The 23,567-nt window shown below is 39.6% G+C and overlaps 2 protein-coding genes across 2 annotated transcripts; both read left to right on the top strand.

The window, feature by feature from the left end:
• The first annotated feature begins 1,040 nt into the window (after positions 1-1,040).
• On the top strand, positions 1,041-8,859 carry serpine2 (serpin peptidase inhibitor, clade E (nexin, plasminogen activator inhibitor type 1), member 2). Its single transcript, XM_020586296.1, has 9 exons — positions 1,041-1,264; positions 2,667-2,945; positions 3,146-3,373; positions 3,943-4,137; positions 5,876-6,074; positions 6,205-6,302; positions 7,918-8,004; positions 8,173-8,256; positions 8,410-8,859. Exons 2-9 carry the CDS (start codon positions 2,684-2,686, stop codon positions 8,445-8,447), a joined length of 1,191 nt encoding a protein of 396 aa, XP_020441952.1. The 5' UTR covers positions 1,041-1,264; positions 2,667-2,683; the 3' UTR covers positions 8,448-8,859.
• Positions 8,860-9,731: 872 nt separating this feature from the next.
• wdfy1 (WD repeat and FYVE domain containing 1) lies at positions 9,732-22,240 on the top strand. Its single transcript, XM_020585808.1, has 12 exons — positions 9,732-9,968; positions 11,721-11,788; positions 11,954-12,027; positions 12,222-12,276; positions 13,529-13,679; positions 13,787-13,899; positions 18,161-18,287; positions 19,685-19,790; positions 20,088-20,189; positions 20,268-20,398; positions 20,511-20,619; positions 21,557-22,240. Exons 1-12 carry the CDS (start codon positions 9,832-9,834, stop codon positions 21,614-21,616), a joined length of 1,233 nt encoding a protein of 410 aa, XP_020441464.1. The 5' UTR covers positions 9,732-9,831; the 3' UTR covers positions 21,617-22,240.
• The last annotated feature ends 1,327 nt before the right edge of the window (positions 22,241-23,567 follow it).

Here is a 23,567-nt window from a genome sequence, read left to right as displayed (position 1 = left end):
AAGTGTTTACCTTAAAAGCATCTTTGTCACACCACAAACTTATAAAGATTGTGTAGTATGGACGACATATTGCAGTGTTCTCTTGTCTTGATGTGGATGGATAGTTTAAATCTGTGTCTGCTATAGACAAATGAAGTTTGCCTTTGAGGCATGATTAGAGCGCACAGGTGTGTGTTTATTCACCACCTCCTGAAAACTCTCAAAACACACACAATGACCTTCTCCACTTGGATTAACAGTGTTTGTTTTCACAACAGTCCTATCTCTGTATCTCAGCTGCAGCTGCGAGACCCCGACTTTTAGCACAAACCAAACACCCGTGGAGACTAAACCAAAAATTTGACTTGAATCTAGTCTCACTATAATAGGTGTCCCACGCTGTGAACTCCTAAAAGCCTACAGATGGGGATTAGCTCAGAGGCATATACTATAATTTAAACCCCTGTAATTCGAGCTACCTACTCATAATCCTAACTTTGATGGTGTGTGTGTGTTTGTCTCAAAATTTACCAGTGTAGCAAAATAAAATCACATAACTTAATTAGACCAAACCCAGGGTACAATGAGACCATGTTTATATTTTGTTTGTCCTTGCTTTGTTTAGAAAATATGCCTTTTAAATAATTTTTTTTAAAGGTTTGGTGTTAATGTTTTGTATTGGTGTTGTGCAAGGTGAATTGGGCAATTTTACTTTGAATGCGACACAACATGACTAAGATGATTACTCTTACATTTTGTCCCTTAACATCCCGTTGATTGTGACTTCCTCATATAAACAAACATATGCTCTTATTGCATCAAGTTGGACGGAGTTGAAAAAAAATACCGGAAGTAGCTGCATGGCGAAGCTGAAGTCCTTTTTTTTTGCTGCTTAGAAAATTGGCATTGGCTCGTTTAAGCACAGCAATATAATTATGTACGATATTATGATGAAAATATGAGCGGTATAAATGGTGTAAGAAATAATAATGAAAGTAGTGGACGATAATAATGTGGTAATTCACTTAGGTTTATTTTGAAAGTCTGCCGGAAGCTTGTATCCTCTAACTTGTTGATAAAGGAGAAATTTGCTTGGAAGGCGGAGTTCAGTCCAATAAAGTCTTAAGAGTTGTTGCGCGCTTTCACTGGTATAAAGAGTGTTTTTGCGTTTATCTTGTGAACAAGCCCTCATTTCTTTATTTTTATATAACGTTAGTGGAAAGTGGACTAATACAGTTTCACCTGCGGGATAACAATAAGTGGAACTAAAGTCACCTCGTGATAGGTAAGAACCCTCATTTTAACCTTTATTTTTTTTTACACTAGACTCAACAAATATCGTTAACAGATCCTAACATTAGCCTATAACCTAGCTAACCTAGCTTGGCACCACATCGTAACGTTATCTAGCGAAATAAATTGCTCTTAACCTTTTAAATAATATGTCTGTAACGTTTTAGCTAACGTTACTGAAACGTAACATTTAGCTAAATAATGCGTTTCATTCAGTTGGATTTTGTTGGCACTTTAACTTGGCTTTTTTGTGTTACTTATTTATCTAGTTTATATTTCACTTGTATTTTTGTGGCATTCATGTGGACGGCAAAGTAAGAATTTCATTGTACAGGGAAACACGTTTCCTAACTGTGCATATGACAAAATAAACACTTTGACAACACAAAACCCGATAACGCTGTTATGTTAACGCCACTTAACAACTGTAACAAGCTGCTCGGACCGAATGCTGTTGTAATGTATGAGAAACCTGATGGTCAGGGTCAAAGTTGGTATTTTATGGGAGTATTTCAGTCCTGAAGATTTGACAGACAGATATCACAGTTTGACAAAAATTCAGCCGTTGTACTTGAATACTGATTGGTCAGTCTGGCTGTCATATTATGCCAGACTTGCTAGATTATATTTATTTGCACAGAGAATTCAAGCTACTATGGCAAAAGTAAAATAAAGTTTTGTTTGTCATAAAATAAACCTTTCACAGTGTTTTCCAAGTGTTTTTTGGGGCCAACCTCAGATTTATAAGCAAAGCTGATCAGCAAATGGTGGCTATTCTTTACCAATAACCTGAACCTGTGCACAGTTTACACTTTATGTGGAAACATAAAGCAGGAATACCAGGGAGAGTTTATAAAACGGGTTTCACAGAGATGCTGTGTCCCTCCAGACAAACCCATAGGCATTCTGGCCTGCTCTTGTAGCTACATCCATTCTGCTTCAGTGAATGGGGAGCAGGCTGAATCATTTCCCTAAAATGATCTGAAAGTCCAAAATTGGACAGAAAGAGGAGAGCTCTTACAGTAGTCTGGTTATGGCAAGACTGTGATATTTAAACAGTGTGAGTAAGAGTTAGTCAGACCCTGCAGCTCTGAGTAAATGGTTTTGTTTTCTATGGACAAGCAAAAGTCTGTGTGATAATTGTGGTTAACCATAATGAGTCATATGAAGGAGATATATCACAACCTTGGAAATAATTACAAGGAATGCCAAAGGTTGTAGATTGGTGTTTTTATACATTTATTTTTGAGATTGTAGGTCTCTTAATTGTGAAATATTGATGATGCTCAAATGTAAACATATGTAAATAAGTCTTGTGTCTAGTGGATTATAAATCAACAATCGAGACTGGCATGGTTGATATAAAATGCTTCTGATATTCTGTTTCTTATTAGGTGCTGTGTAGATCATAATGAAGCGCCTCTCCATATTGTGCCTGTGTGCCCTGGTGACCTTGTATGGCCATAAGTATGTGCTGTCCCAGCCTTACTCGTATGGTGAACGAAACTCAGATCTAGGCATACGGGTGTTTCAGCAAGTAGTCCAGTCCAAGCCCCTGGAAAATGTGGTGTTTTCACCCCACGGAGTGGCTTCCATCCTAGGCCTGCTGCTACCTGGAGCCCATGGAGAAACCCTGAAGCAGATCACCAGTGGTCTTCACTACAAGAAAAATGGTGAGGGCTGTTTCTGGAAGTAGAAGTGAGGGTATTGATCAACCTGGTATGTAGCTGTGTCTCAGGATTAGAATTTGGTAGATTAGCTCTCCACATTAATTGAACTCACTACAGCCAGATGAGCCTTCAGAGTTTTTGTTTATTGTTTAAAGCCTAAGCAATAACTGAGAAATAATGTGAACTTTATTTGGTCTTCACAGGTCGTTACAGGATGTTGAAGAAGCTGCACAGGTCTGTGACAGCAAAGTCCAAGCAGGGTGTTGTGCTGATTGCCAACGCCATATTCAGCCAGAAGGGCTTCCCTATGAAGGTGGCCTTTGTAACTGACAACAAAGTAAACTTCCAATGTGAGGTCAGGAGCTTGGACTTCAACAACCCTCAGAGAGCAGCTAATGAAATCAATGAATGGGTCAACAATAAGACCAAAGGTAGGAGTTATGGATGTAGCAGCTATACACAATGTAAAATAATCTCAAACAGTCCTTAAAAAGGCAGATATGTACAACACATGTGAGGGTGTCTGTTTAAACAGCTATGAAATTTGTTACAAAATCTAGTTAATATGTTAACTGTTGATACATAAGTTAGAGATAATAAAACTTTCATTTTCAGACACTTCATTACTTGTGAAAGTACAAGTGATTTTATTGAGAATGATTTGAATAAAGATAGATTTAACTGTTCTTGTGGGTCCAGCTTTGTAAGCCTTATTCAGCTTCTCACTTGCCCCAGGACTGTGTGAGTTTCAAGCTACAGACACCTGTATACTTACCTGCAAATCTAGATTATATTGTGATCATACCACAAAGGCAAACGCATGTTAAAACTACCATCGAACTTTTTTGTCTTTTCATAAACCACAGTATAAACCCATGGCTTTGCACTGTGATACTACATTAATACCTCTTCATTTATACTGAGGCTAATATGAAAGACATGGTGATTTTTATCAAAACCTGCAGTTTGAATAATGTCATCATATTGTAATTTTATTCAGGTCACATCTCTAGCTTGATCCAAGCAGACATGCTGGACTCTCTGACCCGTCTAGTCGCTGTCAACTCAATCTTCTTCAAAGGCTCATGGAAGTCCCGCTTCCAGCCCGCAGACACCAAGATGAAGCCCTTCAAAGGGGGGAATGGGGATGTATACACAGTCCCTATGATGTCCCAGCTATCTACCTTCAACATATGTGAGTGGTGATATGTGCGAGGGTTCCACTGATTGCCCTCTGACCTCTAACCTTTCAGTGTCAGTTCTTTACATTCACCTGAATACAGATTTCTGTGTTTGAGTTCATGCTGCATTCAGGTGATATGGAACCACGAGGATGTTGTTCATCAGTTCGTATAAATATTTCTGATTTATAGCTGTTATTAAAATTAGTTTCTGAATAATCACTGATGACTGAACTGTGTTGACATAGTTGAACCTTCACAATACAAGTTTGTACAAATAGGCCTATCAGTTAGTTTAGATCTATGATGCAATCCCAGCCATCGTCAACTTATGATTCATGGGTGAGCTTGTGCTGAGTTATAAGGAAGTGCAGGCTTAGACATGCCACATCCGTCGGATATTACTTAGTCCTGTGTGAAATGCAATGATATACCAGTCAGTCACCTATATTTAGATGAGTTGTCATAGTTGTGTTAGCATAGTGAGTGCTGTTGCTAGATTCTCATGCAGTACTCCAGTTAAACTTAGCCCACGTTCAGCTGTCAGATGTTTGTTTCTTGCTTCAGTATCCTGCAGTGTGTTGAATGTTGTGCAGATAATATGTGACTTGTTGCTTAGATTCATGCCCCCAAATTACTGTTCTCAGGTCTTTAAGAGAACAGCCCTAAATCATTTGACTGTGGCTTGACAGAGTTATGTGTTTAAAGTTATAATGGACATAGTTGGCTTTATTTCATAACATAATGTGTTGTGATTTAGTTTATTGGCTATGTAAAGCATGGCAAACTGTGTAGAAGGAGTTAAATGATGCCTAGCAGTATGAGTATGCTGCTGTTCATGGTCTTTCTTGGCTAACAGTTAAACAGTACATTTGTCATTCTTGAAGCTAAATGTGTAACTGCATGGGAATGTGTTATTTAAAAAGTCAAAGGACTCATCTAGTCCAGCACACTCAATGCTGTCTGGAGCTTTAAACAATATTGATAAATTTGAAGGCAGAGAAACTTTCTCAAATGCATCTCGGAAGGCTAAACAAAATAAAAAGTAATAATAATAATAAATACTCCTCCTCCTTGACAACTAACAAATATCTGAAATCCGTTTGATTTAATAAATGTCTGCTCTGTGGTAGGTCTTTTCTGGAGACAGATCTGTTTGCTCTCAGAAAATGGTGCATTATCTCCTTCTAGTTTGTTTAGACTAAATAAAAAATATTGTGCGGTGATGGCCATCATTTTCAGAGAGACGAGAAAACACTGTTTCCCATAGAAACACAAAGTTCTTCAACAGAAAATCCAGACAAAATGGATAGATACATAGCATTAAAAGAAACTTTACTTCTTTGTTAATACACAAATAATGTTACATTATACAATGCTTAAGTAAATAAGCTCATACAAAAAAAGTAATTTCTTGCATCACAAGGAACAGGGAATTCCATTCTGCAGTCTCACAAACAGAAAAAAAATTGGCCACTTTTAAAAGTACTTTCCCTTTTTTTGAATGACTTGTCTACTAAAAGCAGGGTGTTTCTAAAAGTTCTTTCTTAGTCATTGTGTCAAAAAATGTAATGGCCACTGTACTGATAGGAGGAAGGGAAAATAGTTTGGTTGCTAATTAGTCACGTACTGTACGTCTTCCCAAAATAAATACAGGAAATGAATAGGACTAAAAGAAAGACTCATTTCTATGACAGTGATGATGCATGATTTGGGTTTCATCCATCCCTATATTTTCACTTCAACTTCCAGCCCATGCCACCACACCCGAAGGAGTGAAATACAGGGTAATTGAGCTGCCCTATCAAGGCAACACCACCAGCATGCTGATTGTTCTTCCCTACGAAGAGGACACACCTCTGTCCAGTGTTATCCCGCACATCAGCATAGCCACAGTAAGGAGCTGGATGAAACAGACGTACACGAGGAAAGTCAACCTGGTCATCCCCAAGTAAAACGAACACACACACACACACACACACACACACACACACACACACACACACATTTGCCCTTCAGACTTCTTTTACTCAAAGTGACGAACATCAACACTGTGCATGCATGTTTGTATTTGCCTGTAGGTTTACTGTTGATGCGGAGGTAGACTTGGAAGCCCCCCTTTCAGCGCTGGGAATCAAAGACATGTTTGATGAGAACAAAGCTGATTTCAGAGGCATCAGTAAGTGAAAGCACAGTCAGTCTAAACCCAAACGTGCCCCTAGCCCATCAAAGTATCTCAAAGATTCTTGGCTGTTTACTGCTAAGAGCTAGTAAGAAGTAGGAACTGTGGCTGGCTGTTCAGTGTGAAACCTTTTCTTTCTTTCGTCTTGGGAATGGAATGAGAGGAGCTCTGGATGAAGTGCTCCAGTGCCATCGTGTGGTGTAATGTACAATGGAGTTAGTAGGATTACTCTGACAGATCACGTGCCATCACGGAGTATGTTGTAGACAGTTAATACTATTATAATTTGAGTCAATAATTAATCAAACAGACTGATATTAAGAAAAGAGAACTCATCTGAAGTTGTATTGGCTTGTTATTATTTTATACTTGAAATATGAGAAGTCTGGGCATCTTTGCTTAGACTGCTGCCCCCGCGACCCGGTCCTGGATAAGCGGAGGAAAATGGATGAATGGATGGATGGAAATATGAGTGAAAAAGCCACACTGATCCTTTGGTAACATCATGGTACAAGATGGCCATTTTTTTGTCATATTTTCTCTTTGTTTGGTTTTTCTTCATTATCTACCAGGTCCAGCTGCAGTCTCGACTTGTACTTTACTAATGCTAGAAATCAGTTATTTCTTTGTCAGCACAGAACGCACATAAGGTTCAGGACAGTGCTGTGTGACCTGCTGTCAGCTTAATTTGATTTCCCTATGTAGATCCACATTATTTGCAAAGTCTGACAGTTAAACAGACCAGGCAGCAATGCATGTTATTCTAAAATGTTCTATTGAAGTTCAGTATACTTTTTCTGTGTGCAGTTGACTAAATTAGTTGCTTCGATTGGTATTGTTGTGGCTTAATCACCTGTGCTTCCCCTACTGTGACGAGTGCTTTAGATTTGTGGCTGATTGGATGTCTCATCTACAACAGTTACTAAACTCCACATACCAATAAGAATACTAAAATGTAATAAGTTCTGCTTTTACAGATGCAACAACAAAGGGAAGGAAGTGTCAATTTAGCACAGTCTGTACAGGCACACATAGAACTAAAGGTGTAGTCACACCACAATTTGCTTTTCATTAATGTCTTTGTGGAACAGGGTGAGATGCATTCACTTCTGGTTTGCGAATTGACCCATCTCCAGATCAATCTAATTGGAACTTTGACATTTTTGGGCAGGGGGGACTGGCCTGTCATTCAGTAAATAATGTGTGTTAGGCCATGCAGTCTCCCGCAGGTTATGTTTACAATCCTACCCACACTATTTCCTGTCCCCTCCTGCTTTTGGCCACACCACAAGTAAATTTAGCCAGGCAAATTGTGGCGTGACTGCACCGGAGACAAGATGTAATCAAGTTAAATAAGTGATAACACCTGTGTGGGTGAGCCATGGGTGTGTAGTGTCTTTACAGATTTTCTTAAAGTAGTTTTTGTTCACAAATACTGTAAATCACCAGTATTATTCCACTAAAATGTATACCAAGTAACTGCATCATATGCTGATAGTATTAAATGATCAGTATCAGATAAGTTAACAAAAGACAGTGACTGCATGGCAAAGCCCTAAACTAACCCTGTGTATGTGTCTAAAGCCTGAATTAACAGTTGGTGTTTCCTTAGGTGATGAGCCTTTGTATGTATCCAAGGCATTACAGAAAGTCAAAATTGTGGTGAATGAAGATGGAACAAAAGCAGCAGCTGCCACAAGTGAGTATTTAATCAGCAAACCTTGATTTGGACTTTGATGCTGAGCTAAGCACAAAGCTGTATGCTTTGAGAATGCTCTGTATAATGGATGTACTTACAGTATGAATGTTCTAATTTATAGCAGCAACCCATGCTGTTACAGTTTCTGACATGTTACAATGTGTTTAGCTGCCATTTTGATGGCTCGCTCCTCTCCACCTTGGATTATTGTGGACAGATCTTTTCTCTTCCTTGTCAGACATAAGCCAACAGGTACAGTCTTCAGTTTCTGTCTTGCTTTACTCATCTTTAGAAATACAAATAATATGTTTAAATAGAAGTTCTCAAATTCCTGTATCTATATGAAATATGGCAATTTATCACCAGTATTAAACTATGATGAGTTCTCCCCGTCTCTCTACCCAGGTACCATTCTGTTTATGGGTCAGATCAACCGGCCTTAGTCCAGCCTTCACTGGCCAGCACGGGAAATGCTTATACACTGCCATGCATGAGCACACACCTACACTTAAACACACACACACACACACACTGCTGTAGACTTATGTACAATGTGGACATATGATGTTATTTGTTTTAAGTACTGCTTTTTATGTTACCCATTTTCTATAATGCATAACATGTTTTATAAGATGTTCTGCAGACTAAACTTCCTGTTTTAATTTTTATATACATTTTTTGAGTTTATTACATTTTTAAAAGAGTTGAATGGCATCTGGTTACTTTCTCAACTTGAGAGTCAGTATAATATGTTTATATATCACATGTCACTTTTTCAATTTAAAGGTTGTCCATCTCAAGTACTGTCACTCCAGTCAGTTCAGAGTTTCACTCCTAAGTTATGACAATGTACATCCCACCTTGAACATCTTGCATTCAGCTACTTTAAAATGTTTTTCTCCTCACCGAGGAAGTTTTTTGTTGTCGCACTTGCTTCATATTTGATAAAATAAATACACATATTTATAACACCACTGATTTTGTCTTATTTACTCTTTTCTGACATGGAATGTTTGTCCACATGTGACATTCTGTAGTACAGTGTTTGTATCTTCATTTATAACATGTTTGGCACAGTTATCACAAAGGTTTGTGGTGGCTCTTCATTTAAACGTCGGCAACTATTAAAACACATTTGAATACAGTATTTTTATAAACCCACCCCAAGCCTGTTCAGGCTCTTGTGTAGCTGGAGTTCAAGACGGACTAATATAAACTTATGTTGCATTAAAGGTAAAACCTAAATAAGTGGAGGTCTAAAATTGAAATTCAGAAGCCCAAATTTGGCATTTGACTTGATTGAATGTCCAAGTGATAAAATGTAAATTTAGAATTAAAAATGCTAAGTTCCAGTTCAAGAACTGGAATTTCTAATTTGTGAAATTTTCACTTCTAGGTGGTAAAGATATCCTGTAGGTATGTTAAGTTACAGTAGTGGAACAGTACAGAATTATAATCCTAGTGATAGTCAAACTATCATGGGAATAATATTTTTATGTGTAATGGCATTATGGGGAAACTGATCTCCCTTCGTGGAGGTTTATGACCCATTTCCCCATAATCCGTCTATACTTGGTGGTGACTTTGCTGATGCCGAGGTCTTCCAGGGTCCCCGGACGTCTGACCTATTGCGTTGTGAATAATATGGCATCTGTGAAACAGAATTTCTCACTCGTGTCCCATCTCACTCAGTCTGAATTTGTTGGGTGATTTTTTTATAGTCATTACGGTAGCCTGACAGAAATTCCGGGTGTCAGCTGATCCTCTTGTACTGGCAAGCGAGAAGGAAAATCAGCAGAAGGAAAACACTGCTGGCCAGTTACAACTATGGCTGCTGAGATTCATTCGAGGCCTCAGAGCGCTAGACCGGTTCTCTTGAACAAAATCGAGGGACATTCAGATTCGGTCAATTCAGCCGTCTTAATACCAAAAGAAGATGGAGTAATCACGGTTAGCGAGGACAGGTGAGTTTCCCAAGCAGGCTAACAGTAACAGTAGCTAGCGGGCTCGGTCTATTTGCTGGTTAGTACACTCAGTACTTGGTGCACTACTTTAAGCTTGACGAGGAGAAACAGCATTTTTCCCTGTAAATGATATTTCTGGTTGTGTTATTCCACACGGAGCTGGGTTGTTATGGAAGGGCAGCGAGGATAAAAATGAGCGTTAATGAAGACTCAGTCTTTTCCTTAAAATATCCACGAACAAACAACCAGCCATAGATATAAACATCAGTGTAACGTTTGGTTTCCTTTCTACGGCGTCAGGTTTTTCGACTTTTTATGTAACGGTATTAAAACTAGGCTATAGTAACGTCAACTAGCTAGCTCGCTATAGCTACGTAACGTCTGCTCATAGTAAATATTGCGAACTCAAACTTGCTCCTTTCAGGTGTTCATTCTACGAAGACAGTTAGTCCCAAGGCTTCTAATGAAACTGGCTGGACTTTGTCATAAAAGTCTCAATTTACTGACGGTAAACAGTAATAAACAAACTTTCCACATTAAGCTGTTCATTTAGCTAATTTACAAGTTGCTTTGTAGTGCGTGATGTCTAAAACAGCTGCTTTAATACTTGTTGAACTGTCTCCCCTGAACATCACATCTAAAGAGCTTGGTTATAATAGAAAATAATTTTTTTGTTGTGTACACGAATTTCAGTAAAACCTGAAGGCAGCACCAGGGGAGCTATAATTTCGCGGACCTTTTCACCTGCTCTCACTGTGGCAGTAGCCAGGTAATCTAATCTCTGAAGGGCTAAGCATGGTCACACGTGTGTGAAGGAGCAACATCCTCATTCAGTGCTTCAGGAATGTAGATGGATCACACATCAAACCCATTTGATATTGAAAAGGGAAGTTGTGGGGTCAGTAGTGTAGCAGTCTAACATTAAGGTTCCTTAATAAAACAGGGCTGGGTGGTTGCTGCTTTTGGTATCGTTTATGCTGCGTCTTTTCAGACATTTTACTGGAACAGAAGTAAAACTGTAAACCCAATTCCTTTAAAAAGCTGACAGAAGCTTATATTAAATGCACATGAACTGAAAACAATGTGGTTTTTGAAAACCTGACAAGAGCATGTGATTTTTGCAAAGTTGTCCAGATGCTTATGTTGTTTTTATGGTACTATGATTTATTAAAATGTGTTAAAGCACAATATTTCTAGAAAGAATAACTGAAACAAGGAGCCGAAGTTGTTTATGGCGTATACAACAAAGTAGTAGAAGCTGGTAAAAGCCAAAACTGTAGTTTCAGAAGCAGTTTGGTTTTGGATCATTTCAGAACTGCGTTTTCCACAGCAGCATTAATAAAGCTTGCGTGACATTTAGAAAAAATGTGACCTGCCAAGCCTTCAGTTTTTTATAGATTGTTTAAACATACTATCATCCAGTCCCTTCCAGCACTGTTTTGTGAACAGAATGAAACTCTGTGTAAAGAGAATTAGGACTTGTTTCCCAGAGGAGGATTAAGCCTGTTATTATTAGAGCACTCTGGTAAGGATATTTTCATGGAAGAATGTCTCATTCTTACACCACTATTGTATTTGTCTAATTGGAGATTAGGACAATACAACAACAATAGATGATTAGCAATGCATTTAAAAGTTAAAAATCTGTATGAAAAATTGACTGACTACAAGGTTACAATTGAGTGGCTGTTGTAAGCAACACGAAGATGTGGGCGAGTGCTGTAAATGTGACGTTTTGATGTCTTCCTTCAGAACCATCCGAGTATGGCTGAAGAGAGACAGTGGTCAGTACTGGCCAAGCATCTACCACACAGTGTCCTGTAAGTAAGACTGCTTTGCTTCAGTGGGAAATAGAATGCCTACATATATGCTTGTGTGTGTTAGGAAACAGTTCTTTTTGTTACTGTAGTACAAACCTTTTTGCAACATGCATGCATATGATGATTTCCCTGCTTATGGCAAATGTCTATTTCTTTGTCCTTTAGCTCCATGCTCTTGCATGTCGTACCACCATGACAGCAGACGCATCTTCATAGGCCAGGACAATGGAGCTGTTGTGGTGAGTGAAGCAAATTCAAACACATGCTTTCATATTCTATCTGCAGGCTCACTCTTTTGGTTGATCAAACAGTCTAGTTAAAAAAAAACTGCATATCTGGTTTAAAATAATTCCACTATTTGAACTCTTCCAAATGGCAGAAGAGTTATTTGATTTGAAACTTGTTTTTTGTGTGCTGTTTGCTTGCCTTCTAGGAGTTTCTCATCTCTGAAGATTTCAACAAGATGAACCATGTTAAAACATACCCAGGTGAGAATGGGAGATGAGAAGACATTACACACAACTGTCAAGTCCATGCAACAGCTGACAGACTCTATCTCGTGATATAGTGTCCTAAACACTATCATATTGCACAGTGGTTTGTACTCCAACAATTTCTATATCATGCTTATGATGTAGTTATACTTGTAGTATATTACACACTGGTATGCTGAGTTTTTATAGTTGCACAGTCTGTAGGTGTGTGAGATAACTGGGGGTGGGCTGGGGGTTTACTGGGGCAATGCTGGTTGTGTGTACATAATACAAAAAGAAGGATCCACTCTGTAATCCTTTCTTCAACACTGATAGTGATCAAAAACTCCACAGGGAGTTATTAAATGTTATTAATAGGTTTGGGTATAAGACATTTAAGAAGCTTCCCTGTCATCTGTTAGTATGACCTGCTTTTGCATTTTGATACCGACAGTGAACATGCCACAGCTCCCCTCGCTCTATCAGCAGCCATTCAGCCTCCTCAGTGGAAAAATTAAGCTTCAGAGGGAAATTGCCAGAGGTTCAAACACCACATCATCACTCATCTGGTTTCTGTCACTTGCTGCAATATCAAGCGGCAGAGCATTGCCAGCAAACATATGACTCACAGTCATATCTACCAGGGACCAAGGTGTATTTATGCACTTCAAAGACGAGCACAGTTCAACAGTTGAATTCACCTTTAAGCAGTTAGTTTCCCCAAAGCTGCTGACAAGGAAAGTGGCCAGTGATCAAAAACGACTTGGTCTAATGTTAAATGGATATGACTAAATAATGGAAATTATTTTGGAAAAAGCTTCCATCACTGTAGTTCATATTTGTCTGCAAATTTGTGATTCATTGTTATATGAACATGTGGAGGGAAAAATATTGCTCACTCAGACACCTAGAACAGCAACAGGTTACAGGAAACACTTTAGTAATGTAGATGGATAAAAAGTGATAAACCCGCCGTCTGTCAAACTAGTTGAATACAGAAATTTGACAACAGAAGTGTGCACCTTTAGGGTGATGTCAGGGTGGCCATTAAGACGGGTGTACCAGTCTTTAGAAAGGATTGGCCTGTCTTAGTCTGGATTATCACAACACTAAGCACATCAGCACATGGAAAGGGCACATTGGTCTTCGACGGTGTTCCTCCATGATGGCTTGGATATAAAAGCCAACTGAAAAATGTGATCTTGTTGGATGTTTATCCAGTGTGACGTGTGTCTGTTAAACATGCTTTTGTGTGTATCGTTTGCAGCCCACCAAAACCGTGTGTCAGACATGGTGTTCTCCCTGGAGAGTGAGTGGGTGGTGAGTACTGGCCACGACAAGAGTGTGAGCTGGATGTGTACCCAGAGTGGTAGTATGCTGGGAAGGCACTACTGCAATGCCTTGGCCTCCTGCCTACAGTATCCTTCATTCACTCACTGTGTATAGTAGTACATACTATAGAAGTATCTCTCAGTTAAATGGTTTTAACATATGGAGCCTTTTGAAGCCCTGACTCTCCGCTCAGATATGATCACGAGACGCAGCACGCCTTTGTTGGCGATTACTCAGGACAGGTCACACTGCTGAAACTGGAAAAGCAGACATACTCCACCATCACTACACTGAAGGGTCACGAAGGTAAAGACACACCGGATTGCACATTTACATATCATCAATGCAGAACTGTTGTTTTCTAGTAGAATACAGTAGTTTGTCTCAATAAGCAGACCTATGATGACACATATGCAGATGTAGCCACAATAAATAAGAGATGAGCCAGATTTCTCAATGACTTCCTTATAAAAGAATGTGAAAGCCCAGCTGAATCCAATATGATGACAAATGCTCTGTTTCAATAAAGGTTGAGCTGTTTTTCACTTAGATAAAATAACATTAATATGACTGCAAGGATCACACCACAGCACAGTAAATCCCATATGCTTTGAACTTACTTTACTGTCAGCCTTTTTCCTTTTCATATCATTTTTAAATGCGTTTTATCTGCCTTCGAGGAGCACATTCAGCTTATCTTAGTATGCTATCAAAATGAAAGCCTAAAAATGTACTGAATATAATAATAATAGTTATTTAATTTTATATTTAACCATTTTAAACACGTTCAAGTTGCAGAGTGATGTGTGAATCCTTCCTTGTGGTGCACAACAATGCTGAAGCGCAGGTCTGATGACAGAATGTCGACACTCACTGTAGCTGGCACTTAGCAAAATGATCAGACATCATTGTCATTACTAATGTGTCAAACTTAAGACTTAGCTGTATTGAAATTAAAGTTATTAGAAAGGAGCAGGAAGTCAGTTTTAGCAATGCAGCTACTAAATAAATACATGATTCACTTATGTCAAACCCATATTTTTGCTAGTTATCAAAAAATAAAAAAAGTTAGCAATGAAGTAACTGTCAAGTAGTGAATATCATGAGGTGGGGTTCATTATACAGTTGTACCACATCAGTATGAGTCAGAGTGTACTGAGGAACAAATGGTGCTGAGGTGAGCAGAGAGAGACAAGTGGCATCGGCCCAGCGAGAATGCCAGCCTCTGGAACCAACAGAAAGCAGCTGTTGGCAGAGTTGTAATGCAGGCCAAACTATGTCTACAACAGTGTTTTTGTTGTGTTGAATGAGGCATTTTGACCCTCTGTTGGAGCAGCAGGTAATCGGCTCTGCTAACTGATTCAACATGGAACTACACTGAAGGAACGTATGTCTCTGCCATGGAGGTTAGTTTGAGAATTAAGAATCATTGTACAAGCAAAATCATAATTATAGTGTGTTTTTAAGGCGGATGTATCACCAAAACATTTCTTAAGATATTTTAAATCACTTGGCATAATTTTAGAAGTGTGTGAGAAGTGACTGGCACTAACAGAAGGTGTCAGCAGATGGTAGGTTTTTGGCTTAAACTTGAGAAATTGCTGGTATTTTCCCTAAGAACCAGCATATGTTATGTTGAACAGAGCATCAAGCTGCCACAGAAGCTTAGGTGAAAGCCTGGCATGTACTTTACTGTTTACTTAAGTAAGCAGAGTTTCTAGGGAGGATGTGAGACCTGCTCATCAAGCAATTCTTTATCTTTATTCTTTATCCAACTCCATTTCCATTTTGCATTTTGATGAAAAATGCTATTTCACATGCTGCTAATTCCCATAATTGTTGTCTGGGTTCAGATCTGGCACCTGTGCTGTTTTCATGCTCATCAAGCTACTCCGTGACCATTTGAGCCCTTTTAGATTGTGGCATTGTCATTGTGGGAAAACTGCCTCCCATCAAAGCATGTGAATATATTATGCAGATGGGATTTGTATTCATAGGTTCAGTGGACTTGTAGCTGTGCCAAGGAAATAGCTCCCACAGCAAAAATGGGCTGTCAAGCCACTTCAGTTTGTGAAACAATTACTTGCCACTGTTGTTCATCGGGCATTCATCACGCATGAGAACATACGCTTGTTGAGAACAGGCTGAAGGGTGCTTCATCTGATCATAATGATAAGCTCCACTACTCAGAATGTCTTCCTACCACAGCCATGTTGCCTACAGATCAGCCAGTGAGGACGGACATGTCAGCACGCCCTTGGCCTTATGAAATACAAATGTAAAGAAATACAACACACCATAACAATTTTTATTTCCCACATCTCTGTTCGATCTGTAAGTGTGCTTTGGTGCCCATGATAATACATAGTGATTAGGTTAATGATGGCTGTGTTGCCGAGCTCTGGCTGTGCATGAGTGGGAGCTTCATACAAATATTTAATGCAGGTTATGATTGATCCGATTTGGAAAACAGAATGGAAAGGTCAAGCTAAATGCCAGTGTCATATCAACATGGGCTTTTCTTAGGAAAGTTTTTTTTTTTTTTGGATGTCCTGTCCTCAAAATGTGTCTGTTGTGGTTGACTGACCTCATAACAACTCCCTGATAACCCACATGGCTCTTCTTAGATGGAAAATGCTCAGTTTGCTACAGCAGTGGAGTATAAATGTATTTCCCTATATTTCACTGAATGGAAAGTATTCAGTCCCACAATTAGTTTCCCTTTGAATGCTTAATATTTCACTGGAACCATGGAACTTGCTTTGCATGTTTGCACTTTTTCCACTCACAGTTAGTTCATAGCAACTTTTACAGACTGGCCTCTAGGGTCTAATGCTAACAGACATTTTAGAAATAAGATTTTATTTTAAATGTGAAGTTATTTTAAAAAAGATTATATTATTAATTTGGTAATGTAACTTAAGAGAACTGCACACACGTTTGCTGCTTTTTATAAACAAAGTGTTCAAATGTCTCCTAACAACATGTAGCCTAGAGGAAAGGCAAGGCAGCTTTGTTTATATAGCACGTTTCATACACGGAGGCAATTCAAAGTGCTTTACTTAGGCAAACAGTAACAGCATTAAATCATTAAGCATTCACATCAGTTGGGACAAAGATAAAACATTGTTAAAATATATAAAATGAACAAATAGACAAAGTAGTTAGATGGTTAGAGCCACCAAATACTGCATATTTTGGCACCGTACCACTGAGTGATTTATAGACTAGCAGAAGCACTTTAACAATCTGTTCTGTGGGTAGGTCAAAGCCAGTGTAAGCATTTAAAAACAGGAACCTCTCCTGGTTTTGGTTAAAACTCTGACAGCAGCGTTCTGAATTAGCTGAAGTTGTCTAACAGTCTTTTTGGGAAGAGCAGACAAAAGACTGTTACAGTACTCCACCCTGCTGGAGCTCCATCCATTATCTGTACCACTTTTTCCTGAATAGGGTCACAGGGGGTTGGAGCCAGTCCCACTCGACATTGGGCGAGAGGTGGGATCCACCCTGGACAGGTCACCAGTGCATCACAGGACTGACATGTAGACAAACAACCACGCACACTCGCATTCACTCCTACGGGCAATTTAGAGTCGCCAGTCAACCTAAGCTGCATGTCTTTGGACTGTGGGAGGAAGCCAGAGCACCCAGAGAGAACTCACGCAGGCACAGGGAGAACATGCAAACTCCGCACAGAAAGGGCCTGGGCTCGAACCCTGAACCTTCTTGCTTTGGGGTGACAGCGCTAACCACCTGTACACCTCACGGGTCAAAATGAGGGCAGAGCAGATTTCTGCAGACCCCTCACATCCTGGATACGAACTCTTTGAACTCTTCCCCTCTGGACGGTGCTGCAGGTCATTGTACGCCTAAACAACCAGACACAAAGACAGTTTCTTCCCCCGGGCTGTCATATTGATGAATACCTAACTCATGACGGTATGACAGAACGTCAACCCTCAGTGCAACACCTTGTAAATATATCTTTGTATAGATGCAGTTTTTCAGATAGTTATAAACTGCGTATATATAATTCTATATTTTATAAGTACTTTATTTTTATTTTCCTAATGCACATTTCTTTTTCTTATTTGTTCTCTCAACCTTATCTTGTTTACTTGTTTGCTCGTTGCTTTACAGAAGAGCACTGTACATACACAGTGAGATCCACTGTACCAGTCGTGTTCCTTGTGTGTCCAACACACCTGACCAATAAAGCTGATTCTAACTGTAAATCTTGTCTGAGCATGAGACCTCTGAGTCTTGCTAGAGGAGTCCTACACTCTTTGGCAAAGCCTATACTGCAACAAACTCTGAGAAATTGGTATCGTTCCATTAATATGCAGTACAGCACTGGAAAAATAGGGCTCATTTAAACATTGCCGGATCAGTGCTTGAAAAGGCGATCACCCTCCAGCAATATGTGCAAGGTGTTTAGTTAAACCTGTAGTTCTTCCAGAATGCACCAGGTGGAGCCAACAGGCCAGACTGCAACTCTGTCCCTACACAATCATTTGCAGCACAATATTGCCCGTTTAACAAATGTGTTTTCTTATGTCTCTTTCAGGAAGTGTTGGAGCCCTGTGGTGGGACCCTGTCCAGAGGCTCCTGTTCTCAGGGGCCTCTGACCATAGCATCATTATGTGGGACATTGGGGGCCGCAAAGGACGGACACTGTTGTTGCAGGGACACCAGTAAGTCTTTGTGTCCTTGATACATGCATGGATGCTAAAATTGCTTTCCTTGTTCTGTGTTTGTCAGGGAGTTGGAGACTTGAAACTTGCACTTATGCTTCAGCTGCCTAATTTTCTTCAGTTCTTTTCACAGCTGTATCTGTCTCTCTGTGATACTTATCTCCACACTGTCTTGTCAAAGGCAGGTCTCAGTGGTGTCAGCAACAGCTGTACCCTGGCACTGACTCTGTTTTATCTCTACTACTCAGTTTTCATCCATATTTCACCACCTCCTAGTCTCCATCTCACCATCACAGGAGTCATCAGCAAAGCCCACTTACATTGATGCATGTTGAAATAAGCCTCTGTAGATTCTGCTGCAGGATTTACAGAGGTTTGCTTTTCAGACACCCATAAAAATGAGAGTTGTAATGCTCTTGTAGTTCTGACAGGCCCTTAATCCTGTTTTGACCCAATTTGTATCTCATTTCAAGTCTTTTTAATGTCTTTGTCACCCTTTTTTCTTAATACATCTGCTTGCCAGCTCATTAAAAAAAAATAATACAATTGGTGAAGTTGCTGTTTTCTCTTTTCTTTTCACACACATATGGTGCTAGCTAACATGGAGCGGCTGGACTGGGATTCGCAGCAATGCTAATATTGAATAGCATTTTAGTTTGAAATGCCCATCCTTATTTTTGATCTTCTAATATTTGGATTGTTGTGTTGATTCACCTTCTACTCTGACCCTAATGCTTGTGCTCCATGTATTAAAGCTGTATGAATCAGTGTTTGGCCACTAGGGGTCAGAAAAATGCAAAACAAGCTGACAGACGCACAGCCGTCACTGTATGACTTCTAAAGATATTACAGTGAACAGGGGTCGACAAGGGCAGTGAGAATGAACCAAACAGTCAAGTTATTGGTTGTAAAACCAAAACAGTTAGCTAAAAGGTGCTAAAATGCAGCAAGGAACTGCAGAGATGAGTGATAACTCTTTGTGGGCCACTACAAGTTACCTTTTTATATTACATAATTATTTCAGTCATTTTTAATATTGAAATATTGATCATAGCAGCTTTACATTGAAACCGTTTTCCCCCTTTGCTTTTGTCTTCACCAACACTTGCAGAAAAATGTTTTCTTAGTTACTAGGTGCTTCACTATGTTTACCAGCTAGTTGCAAACATAGCAGTGTAGTTCAGAGTTTTAGCTAGAAATGGCAAAAGTGTGCCTCTGTAAAACCAAGATTAGTGAACTTTTTAGTCTCTTAACAGAGCTGCCGAGTCAGTTGTTTACGATCTGTGGTTTCTTAGGGAAGATTTTGCTTAACACACCTTTAAATCAGGAGTTTGTTCCTTTTGAATATAATCAAAATGTCTTTCTTTTCAATTGTTCTCTGTTCTGTGACCTCTCAGCGAACGTGTTCAGGCCCTGCGTTACCTCCAACTGACGAGGCAGCTGGTGTCGTGCTCAGCGGACGGAGGCATCGCAGTGTGGAACATGGACACACAGAGAGAAGAGGTTGGCATCACTATGATACTGCTACAGTGTAGCACCCTTACCCTTACTTTCAAATTTGAATACTTTATGGGTTTTTCTGATACTGTACCTTTTCTCATAGATGTTAGTGTAAATGCACACAATAGTGCCTCACATTAAATTTAAATTTACTTTCTCCTATATTTTGAGCTTTGTTCTGGTTTCAAGACTCCTTGCACAGGTAAAGATATCTGCAGCACTTGAAGAGTTAACGTAGTAGGTTACTGTACGTTGTGTTGTTTCTGCATGTTTCATGGTAACCTTTAACTGTATGTGCAGGCGCCTCAGTGGTTAGACAGCGACTCGTGTCAGAAATGTGAGCAGCCTTTCTTCTGGAATATCAAGCAGATGTGGGACACAAAGACGCTGGGGCTCAGACAGGTAAGAGGGGCTGATCAGTGTCCTTAGCAGTTACCAGTCAGTTGTCAGTCACGTTAACATATGGGTGTGTTTCTACAGCACCACTGCAGGAAGTGTGGCAAGGCTGTGTGTGGAAAATGCAGTTCTAAGCGCTCCACATTTCCAATCATGGGCTTTGAGTTCCCTGTGCGGGTTTGTGATGCCTGCTTTGAAACGATTAAAGAAGAAGAGTGAGTAAATATTCCTAGCCAATTGTTTTATGTCATCGTTTCTCTGTGTTATACTTCTGTTATCAGTACTGATCAAATGTGGTCTGTGTGTGTGTGTGTGTGTGTGGTACAGTCGAACACCACTGGCTACGTTCCACGAGGGGAAACACAACATCGCCCACATGGACATGGACCCATCCAGAGGCCTGATGGTCACTTGTGGAAGCGACCGCATTGTTAAGGTCAACAACAGCTCTTTTATACCAGATAATTCATGCATATATTCAGGCTGTGTCAAACACGGACCTTTTGGAACAAATCCAATTACTTCTGCTACCTTAGATTTATACGCTGCAATCTTAAACACAAAGGATTAGAAAGATGGAATCTAATTTACTCAAGTTTAAGAAATAAAATCTGTATGTGGATCATGCACCATTGGTTAGCTGAGCTGGTAAACACATGACATCACCAGATTTTCTGGGTGTAGAGAATCAGATGATTTTTAACTGCCATTTGGAGCCAACTATAGGTTGACAGTATTATCCATCCAAAATGTACAACCCCAAATCAGAAAAAGTTGGGACGGTATGTAAAATTAAATATGAAAACAGTTATTTGTAAATCATATGTGTTCTAAATTACATAGGAAACTATACAGCAGCACTTTATTTGATATGACACCCCATCAGTTTTATTGGTTGTTTAAAAAAAACACTTCAATTCTGAAGCCTGCAACACATTCCAAAACATTTGGAGTGGTTGCATTTTAGGGCTGGTAATGAGGTAAAGCTATGAAATAATGATTTGATATGAACTTTTTCTGATTTGGGGGTTGTATAATCTTTTCAGTTTAAAGCACCTTTATTTATTTATTGTAATTAAGTCCAAAACACCACCTGTTCAGGTATACATAGGGTACTAGTTTCAAACATGACATCTTGGGTGATGTCTAACTTGGGTTGTTTCTTGTAGTGCTGACTTAGCACGCTTACATTTCCATTGGTTATTTCACATTTAATCTATATTTGTTTTCATTAGATGATTTGGCACAAATGTATCTATTAAACTGGGTCAAAGTTTGCAGGGCAACAATCTGAGAGAAACGGTTCCATCTAATTCAGAGTCCTTAAAGCAGCTTTGTATCAGCCCTCTGTTATTGGGTGTTTCTCTCCACAGATCTGGGATATGACGCAGGTGGTTGGCTGTAGCTTAGCAACAGGCTTCTCTCCTCGCTGATTGGCCCATCCCACTACACGGTCTGCCCTGCTCTGCCCACTCTTCTAGTGTCATGGAAACCCTTCTGTACAGTACATCTCCCACCACGCCTGGGCTTTTCAGCTACAACCAGGCCTGCTCTCGGTGAATGTGTGAGTGTCCATAGTGTAACCCCCCACATTCCTTTTGCTTCTCAAAACAAATTCCTTTACTTTCACTGTCACTCCTACATGAAAGTGTGTGTGACTTTTTTGCTCTGATTCAAAACAAAACCCTAAGCACAATGGTGTGTGTGTGTCTGTATAAGTGAGCATGTATCGTAATGTCGTCTCCTGTAGGAGGAATGATATTGATGTTAGTGTTTACATTCTGATGCTTCTTTTGACAGAGGTCTTTTTTTTTTTTTACACACTCTTGCACTGTAAAATTTGGTTTCATTACATTGCTGACCTGCCATTCCTGTAAAAACGTACACTAGCTTATTACTGTGGCCCTCTAACTGCACATTAGTCACTGTAACATGTACAAATACACCAACTCATGTGTATAATAACCCTGCCTCATGTGTATAGTAGATGGTTGCTTTAAATGACTCACTGACCTAAGTGATCAGCCTTTTCCTCTCTTTATCAGTTTTCCTGTCCTTCACCATTCTCCAGCTGGCCTTAAATCCCTCTCAGGTGGTTTCACATCAGTAGGTAGTCACAAGCTGCCCCCCCCCCCTTTGTGTCAGTCCACATTATTAATGTGTGGTCACTTGAGCATGATAAGTAACTCTTTCTTGATGGATAAATGAAATATCTCAAAGATCCCAAAAAAAAAATGTTTGCACGAATGACCCAGTCTCCACGTGAAGGATCGGACACTGGAACATGTTGTTATAGTAACGAAGGGCATCATCAGATGTAAACCAGTGGTTTTACCACATGACCTGATCTGTGTGACTTGTGATCATTTCGGCTTTTAACTTAATTTTGATCCAAACAAATTTTTAAAAAGCGCAACATCACCAGGTCCTAGATATTTATCACTCTTTGAAAAACTTGTGTTGTGTGGGTCGGTACCACACACACACACAGCACTGGTGGTGTAAATTTAAGACGCTAATGCCTCATGAGAATTAAATACATCTTTTTAAATATTTAAATTTATAAAACATTTTGTTTCCTCCCACCAGAAAGACACTGAGGTACTGGAGAGCTACTCTAAACTAAATGTAGCACTAAATGCTGGCGTGGCCAGATCAGGCTGTCTGTGTTCCTTTAAAAGCCTTTAGGAGAGAAGGACACGCTCACTGAGCCTTTCTAGATGTTTGCCAGTGCTCACGACTGTTCACACATGCTCATTCGCTCTAATGTACTCGCCTCATTGCTTTTTTTTTTCCTGCTCTGTTCAGAGCTCTCCTCTTTCCTTTGTGTCAAGGATGTGTCACAACACTCTCACCCCTGCACTGAATTGCACAGTTCGTGGTCTTGTCATCGACTTAAAACATGTTTCTAAGTTCAGATATGGGAGACTATGCTGGACTTCATGTAGCGTCTTTGTAAATAGTCGCTAATATTAGACTAATGCTTGCCTTATCGTTAGTGGGAATAAATGACCATTGTAATGTTGAAATGTTTGATTTCAAAATGTAGTCACATTCCAGTTTTTTGATCATGTAGTGGTTATTTATATTTCAAGTAAAGTATTTATCTGTTATCATTGTAAAAGGCTGTTTACTTTATGTACAGTACATGTAGTAATCTTTACTTCCTTGTACTAACAAACTAGAGCATGCTAAACTGTCTTTGACAGAGCACAGCCAGTCATGTTAGAGGAGCTGCACTGTCAGATCATGCAGTATTTTTCATCCTAACATGGACAGAGATTGGCTGGTGACAGCAGTGTTTGGCACACAGCCGCTGATGTTTCCCATTATCACCGACTTTACTGATGTTTAGATGTCACACAGTGTGTTGTTCTTGGGGTT

The sequence above is a fragment of the Monopterus albus genome, unplaced genomic scaffold (assembly GCF_001952655.1).
Source record: "Monopterus albus unplaced genomic scaffold, M_albus_1.0 scaffold8.1, whole genome shotgun sequence".
Classification (NCBI taxonomy): Eukaryota; Metazoa; Chordata; class Actinopteri; order Synbranchiformes; family Synbranchidae; genus Monopterus; species Monopterus albus.
This window is presented reverse-complemented; position numbering and strand designations above follow the sequence as displayed.

Coding starts and splice junctions, on each gene's coding strand:
- wdfy1 (XM_020585808.1), top strand. CDS start 9,832: ATGGCTGCTGAGATTCATTCGAGGCCTCAGAGCGCTAGACCGGTTCTC. Junction 18,288..19,684: donor CTGTTGTTGCAGGGACACCA/GTAAGTCTTTGT, acceptor GTGACCTCTCAG/CGAACGTGTTCAGGCCCTGC. Junction 20,399..20,510: donor GAAACGATTAAAGAAGAAGA/GTGAGTAAATAT, acceptor TGTGTGGTACAG/TCGAACACCACTGGCTACGT.
- serpine2 (XM_020586296.1), top strand. CDS start 2,684: ATGAAGCGCCTCTCCATATTGTGCCTGTGTGCCCTGGTGACCTTGTAT. Junction 3,374..3,942: donor GGTCAACAATAAGACCAAAG/GTAGGAGTTATG, acceptor AATTTTATTCAG/GTCACATCTCTAGCTTGATC. Junction 4,138..5,875: donor GCTATCTACCTTCAACATAT/GTGAGTGGTGAT, acceptor TTCAACTTCCAG/CCCATGCCACCACACCCGAA.